The 7,217-nt window shown below is 38.6% G+C and overlaps 1 protein-coding gene across 4 annotated transcripts in view; it reads left to right on the forward strand.

The window, feature by feature from the left end:
• The window catches only part of ERLEC1 (endoplasmic reticulum lectin 1), a 43,574-nt gene that overhangs the window by 22,955 nt on the left and 13,402 nt on the right, over nt 1–7,217 (forward strand). For 3 of the 4 annotated variants that reach the window (XR_008618900.1, XM_024118573.3, XM_024118574.3), the window contains 2 exons: nt 3,266–3,427; nt 4,056–4,115. Coding sequence is in view for 3 of the 4 variants with exons in the window: in XM_024118573.3 (XP_023974341.1) it covers nt 3,266–3,427; nt 4,056–4,115 (222 nt within the window). In the remaining variant the exon portion in view is untranslated. Of the gene's footprint in view, nt 1–3,265; nt 3,428–4,055; nt 4,116–5,303; nt 6,707–7,217 lie in introns of those variants that run through there. The other variant, XM_055089176.1, reaches the window with a different exon arrangement.

The raw sequence follows: 7,217 nt of genomic DNA on the forward strand, positions 1-7,217 counted from the left end.
ACAGATGAACTGGTTTGCAGGGCAGAAATAGAGACACAGATGTAGAGAACAAACGTATGGACACCACAGGGGGAAAGCGGCGGTGGGGGGGGTGGTTGGGGGTGGTGGTGTGATGAATTGGGCGATTGGGATTGACATGTATACACTGATGTGTATAAAATTGATGACTAATAAGAACGTGCTGTATAAAAAAATGTTTTTTAAAGAAAAGAGAAAACAAAAAGAGCTACAGATGATGGGCTTCCCTGCTGGTGCAGTGGTTAAGAATCCACCTGCCAGTGTGGGGGACACGGGTTTGAGCCCTGGTCCGGGAAGATCCCACATGCCACAGAGCAACTAAGCCTCTGTGCCACAACTGCTAAGCCCTCGTGCCACAACTACTGAAGCTTGCACACCTACAGCCCATGCTCCGCCATAAGAGAAGCTACCACAGTGAGAAGCCCGCACACTTCAATGAATAGTAGCCCCCACTCAACACAGCTAGAGAAAGCCCACGTGCAGCAACGAAGACCCAATGCAGCCAAATAAATAAATAAATAAATTTATTTTTAAAAAAGCTACCAGGCTTCCCTGGTGGCGCAGTGGTTGAGAGTCCGCCTGCCTATGCAGGGGACACGGGTTCGTGCCCCGGTCCGGGAAGATCCCACATGCCGCGGATTGGCTAGGCCCATGAGCCATGGCCACTGAGCCTGCACTTCTGGAGCCTGTGCTCCACAACGGGAGAGGCCACAACAGTGAGAGGCCCGCGTACTGCAAAAAAAAAAGCTACCGATGATAATGCTTTCTAAATACTTAGCATCTTTAGAGTACATGAAAATCTTAGCTAATACTGTAGGATGAGTAATTACTTAAAACTGATCATCTTTACTTCAGAATATTTTTTTAGAAACTTATTTATTACACATAACTTTTCTTTAAAAATATTGATATTTGGCATATGGTTTGCCTTTTAAGTGTGAATCAAGCTTTGCCATAAAGAATTTTTTTCTTTTTTAAACAAAATACATATCTGGCGATCAGAATTTTGGTTTGATGTTCTGCCTGTGTTATTACCTTAAATTAATTTGGAAATTACTGGATTTATTAAGAATCTGTTTTATGAATTTCCAAACCCTGCTACAAAAACTACTATCATCTTGCTTTTATTGGAGTAGTTTTCCTTAAAAATGAAAGTAGATGTTCTGTCCACAGGAAGGAATGATAAATTGTCATGCTTCTTTTCTTCCTACCTCTTCCCCTTTTCTGAGCTGCAGGTTTCACTGTGCATTATCATTCTTTTGTTCACTAACCTTACTGTAGGTCTCATGTATTCTAAGTAATTACTTTAGTCTATTAAACCTTAGCTCCTTATGAGTAGTAACTATGTCTGCTGCTTTTTTTTTTTTAGATGATCATTTTTATGGGTATCAGTGTCCCAATGTCTTACATGGTCAAGTACTACATTACAAAGTACATCTTCTACTAGAAGATTTATAGCTGATTCACAAAGTTATTTAAAATTGATCTCAGGACTGTTGCTGTTGTAATTGTTGAAGACCCCGTAAATTTGATGTAAGATTCTTGGGTAGAGCAGAAGAAAAAAGAAAAAAACAGAGACAGAAGAATAGGGTCGGTACTTCATTTTTAATACTCCGTTCTTAAAATACTGCCAGGAGCATAGTCGTAGGCTCTGAATGTAGAAAGAGTTATATGTAAAATTCAAGGTTCTTTCAAAAAACAAGAAGCCATCTTGGCAATCTTTGTTCTTAGTATTGGAGGAGAGAGAGGATAAGGTCATTGGTTTCCAGAGTAACCATCCAGTGACTCCTACAAGCTGAAAAAGAGGAAAAGAACCACAGTTGGTCAATGACAACTACAGCAGGTGAAAAAGGAGTCTATACATTTTACTGTTTAATTTTTTTAAATTATTTTATTCAGTTAGTTGGTACACTCACTTCTTCAATTCTGGTCTGGATTCATTTCCTCTCTGCTTACTGTGAGTACCCAGTTAACTACCAGATTCTAACTCATTAACCTCTTTCATAACTGTCCTCTTCTCTCCACCTGACTTGTCACTCCCTTATGTTAGATTGACTTTGTCTGTGGCCTGGGTTATTGCAGCTCCTAACTTGACTCTCCACCTCCAGATTTGTTCTTACCATTCCTTCTTCCCTGCCCATGCTAAAGTAATTACTTAAAAATCTGATCATACCACATCGTTGCCGAAAACCTAAAAGATAATGTCCAAACTTCTTAGCATTACATAGTTTTCTATCTATAGTGCCTGCTTCTCTCTGGTTTTAAATATCATACCATACCGCACATCTTTGCTCTTACCTCTTCTTCAGGTTTACATGCATATGCACACACACGAAACACATACACAGACTATTCATGTAAGTCACAAATTATTAATGTTTCATGAATTAATCAAGGGCTTTCTCTTTGTGAAGTCTTCGTGTTTCAGTTCCTTGTCAAAGTTTATTTGAATCACTCCTACCTCTGTGAATCTGCTATTCCCTGTACCCTTCCTTTATTAAACTGCAGTTTCCTCCAGGGCAACAACCAGGTCCTGCTACATTTGAATAATTATAATTAATATTCATATTTGTCCCATTCAGCTCTTTATTGGCCTGCTTTTTATCCTTTCTTTACCCATAGTAATCACATTTCCAAAACTAAATGTAGAAACACTAAATCTAACATGTAGCAAAGTACTTAATAAGAATATGAGACAAAATATGTGAAATGGATATTATCCCTCTATATTAAGAAAGGTCACCATGCCCCTAACTGGTAGATGGAACTAACATTTGCCTAGAGCTTTCTCTATGCTATTAAGTGTTGCAAAATTCATTTTCTTAAAACACATTAAAAATGAGTGGACAGGGACTTACCTGGTGGTGCAGTGGTTAAGAATCCGCCTGCCAATGCAGGGGACACGGGTTCAAGCCCTGGTCCGGGAAGATCCCACATGCCGTGGAGCAACTAAGCCCACGTGCCACAACTACTAAGGCCACGCGCCTAAAGCCCGTGCTCCACAACAAGAGAAGCCACCATAGTGAGAAGCCTACGCCCCGCAACGAAGAGTAGCCCCCGCTCGCCACAACTAGTGGAAGCCCACGTGCAGCAATGAAGACCTGATGCAGCCAAGAATAAATTAATTAATTTTTAAAAATGAGTGGACATTTTTTTCCAAATTTTCTGGTTTAAAAATAATAATTTAAGTCATACTGAAAAAATTTATGTGGCAAAGAAGCCCTTAAACATGTTTATTTAATTTTAGGAAGATATGCAATCAACTAAGGAAGAGAGATTTCCAGCAATCCACAAACCCATTGCTGTTGGTTCTCAGCCAATGCTCACAGTTGGAACAACCCACATATCCAAATTGACAGATGACCAACTCATAAAAGAGTTCCTTAGTGGTTCCTACTGCTTTCATGGGGTGAGAAGTGAACCATCAGTTTAAATATTTATCTTACAGCTTTCACTTGTGAGTTATTTATCAAGGGGCATTAGGAGCACTGAAAAAGATTTCTTGTCTATAGAGAAATGGCAGGATTCTGGAAACTTCCCAATGGACATTTTCTCTCTGCATCTCATTATAATCCAGTGCATAGCCATTATATTCTCTTTACTCACAGGCTAAAACTTGACATTTACCTGACAAAAATATATATATTTAAGTACTTCGTACGTGATTCTGGCTAATTGCTGGAATGCGCATCCATGATTGTGTAGCCTACATTTTGGTTATGTAGCAATCACATTTAAATCTTGAGCTAATATCTGCAAAGGTAAAATTTTGCCCCTAAGAACTCCAGTGGGAAATACACTTATTAGTGGAATTTTCATTTTACTTTATTTTACCAGGGTGGTACAGCAATTATTCTCTAATAATGTCTATTTTTTTAAGTTTATCAGTAATTTTTAATTTTGATTTTCAACCCTAATATTGCTAGTATAGTTTTTTTTAATTATACATATGTCCATCACTGTCATGTGGCAGTATTGAGACAGACCCCAATATGCCTTTCTCTGTACTGTAACTTGATCTGTTTCCTTTCCTGTAGGGTGTTGGTTGGTGGAAATATGAATTCTGCTATGGCAAACATGTACATCAATACCACGAGGTATAGAACAGCGTTTATATCACTCTACCACTAGGCGGATTAAAGTTTCAAAAATCTTTTGTGGAAAAAAAGGGTGGGGGTTGGTGTTACTTTTAATTATAAGATGATTTTAATGTGGGAATATTCATCAAAGTGTCTCTAAATTCTGGAAAATGGAAAACTTGGTGTCAGTTAAGACTAAGTCAGTAATCTTAAAGTAACGTTATTTATTAACTACTCAGATTCTTGTATTACTGTGAGCCTGAAGGAATAATAAGCTACAGTGACTAACTTCTTTAGCTTTGACCAAGAAATTAGTCATTGGGGCTTCCCTGGTGGCACAGTGGTTGAGAGTCCACCTGCCAATGCAGGGGACACGAGTTTGTGCCCCGGTCCAGGAGGATCCCACATGCCACGGAGCGGCTAGGCCCGTGAGCCATGGCCACTGAGCCTGCGTGTCCGGAGCCTGTGCTCCGCAGCGGGAGAGGCCACGGCAGTGAGAGGCCCGCATACCGAAAAAAAAAAAGAAATTAGTCATTGTTATAACTCATCATTAAATTAAGTGAATGGTAAGATAGTATATCACTAGAGTTAGTAAAATAGGATAAATACAGCAGGTTTCTCAACTAAAAGAAGGTACCATATCATCTAAGCTTAAAATAAAATAAGTTTTAAGATTAAATGCACTGGCTCTTTATTCTTCCTTTTATTTATAATTTCATAAATCAGTATTCTCCCACACTTGAGCCAAAGCTGCTTAAATTCTGAAATTCAAACCCCAGTAGTTTTATTTGTCATTGTTGTAGTTTGTTTAGTAAGGTAAACTAGACATGGAAAACAAACATTAATAAATATTGATCTGTTTTAAAAGGCTCTTCTTATTTCCCCAAATAAATAACAACTGGTAATTAGAAAATACTGTATTTGCCCTCTTGAGATGTTTTGAGCTGATCTTAAATTTCAAGATGGATCATAATGGGAAAGATCAACTCACTTTCCACATTTAAATCACTCCAAATTTATGAGGCGTCTGTAAACTAGAACATTTTATTCTTCACTTAAGCGTGAGATGTTCCATTTCACTATGCTTTCCATTTATTCTTGCTGCTTTGATGTTTTACTTATTTTTTTTATTAATACAAAAAAAGATAAAGTGTCATCTAAATACAGCCCAGATAATACCCAGTGGCTTTTTTTTTTTAATTAAAGGAATATATGCCAGAAATACAGAATGAAAATAAAATTTTCCTCCACTGTTGTCCCATTTTTCAAAAGTAACAGCTGGGGCTTCCCTGGTGGCGCAGTGCTTAATAATCTGCCTGCCAGCGCACGGGACTCTGGTACGAGCCCTGGTTTGGGAAGATCCTACGTGCCGCAGAGCAACTAAGCCCGTGCACCACAACTAATGAGCCTGAGCTCTAGAGCCTACGAGCCACAACTACTGAGCTGGCATGCCACAACTACTGAAGCCCACGTGCCTAGATCCTGTGCTCCACAACAAGAGCAGCGACCGCAGTGAAAAACCCAGGCACCACAACGAAGAGTAGCCACCACTCGCCGCAACTAGGGAAACCCCGTGTGCACCAACAAAGACACAACACAGCCAAAAATAAAACTAGACTGGAGGAGAAAAACCATATGATCATCTCAATAGATGCAGAAAAAGCTTTTGACAAAATTCAACACCCATTTATGATAAAAACCCTTCAGAAAATAGGCACAGAGGGAACTTACCTCAACTTAATAAAGGCCGTATATGACAAACCCACAGCCAACATCGTTCTCAATGGTGAAAAATTGAAACCATTTCCACTAAGATCAGGAACAAGACAAGGTTGCCCACTCTCACCACTATTATTCAACATAGTTTTGGAAGTTTTAGCCACAGCAATCAGAGACGAAAAAGAAATAAAAGGAATCCAATTCGGAAAAGAAGAAGTAAAACTGTAACTGTATGCAGATGACATGATACAATACATAGAGAGTCCTAAAGATGCTACCAGGAAACTACTAGATCTCATCAATGAATTTGGTAAAGTAGCAGGATACAAAATTAATGTACAGAAATCTCTTGCATTCCTATACACTAATGATGAAAAATCTGAAAGAGAAATTAAGGAAACACTCCCATTTACCATTGCAACAAAAAGAGTAAAATACCTAGGGATAAATCTACCTAAGGAGACAGAAGACCTGTATGCAGAAGATTATAAGACACTGATTAAAGAAATAAAAGATGATACCAACAGATGGAGAGATATACCATATTCTTGGATGGGAAGATCAACATTGTGGAAATGACTATACCACCCAAAGCAATCTACAGATTCAGTGCAATCCCTATCAAACTACCAACGGCATTTTTCACAGAACTAGAACAAAAAATTTCACAATTTGTATGGAAACACAAAAGAACCCAAATAGCCAAAGTAATCTTGAGAAAGAAAAACATAGCTGGAGGAATCAGGCTCCCTGACTTCAGACTATACTACAAAGCTACAGTAATCAAGACAATATGGTACTGGCACAAAAACAGAAATGTATCAGTGGAACAAGAAAGAAAGCCCAGAGATAAACCCACGCACCAATGGTCAACTAATCTATGACAAAGGAGGGAACACTCTGACATAAATCACAGCAAGATCTTTTTTGATCCACCTCCTAGAGTAACGGAAATCAAAACAAAAATAAACAAATGGGACCTAATGAAACTTCAAAGCTTTTGCACAGCAAAGGAGACCATAAACAAGACCAAAAGACAACCCTCAGAATGGGAGAAAATATTTGCAAGTGAATCAACGAACAAAGGATTAATCTCCAAAATATATAAATAGCTCCTGCAGCTCAATATTAAAGAAACAAACAACCCAACCTAAAAATGGGCAGAAGACCTAAATAGACATTTCTCCAAAGAAGACATACAGATGGCCAAGAAGCACATGAAAAGCTGCTCAACATCACTCATTATTAGAGAAATGCAAATCAAAATACAATGAGGTATCACCTCACACCAGTTAGAATGGGCACCATCAGAAAATCTACAAACAATAAATGCTGGAGAGGGTGTGGAGGAAAGGGAACCCTCTTGCACTATTGGTGGGAATGTAAATTGATACAGCCACT

The sequence above is a fragment of the Physeter macrocephalus genome, chromosome 12 (genome assembly GCF_002837175.3).
Source record: "Physeter macrocephalus isolate SW-GA chromosome 12, ASM283717v5, whole genome shotgun sequence".
Classification (NCBI taxonomy): domain Eukaryota; kingdom Metazoa; phylum Chordata; class Mammalia; order Artiodactyla; family Physeteridae; genus Physeter; species Physeter macrocephalus.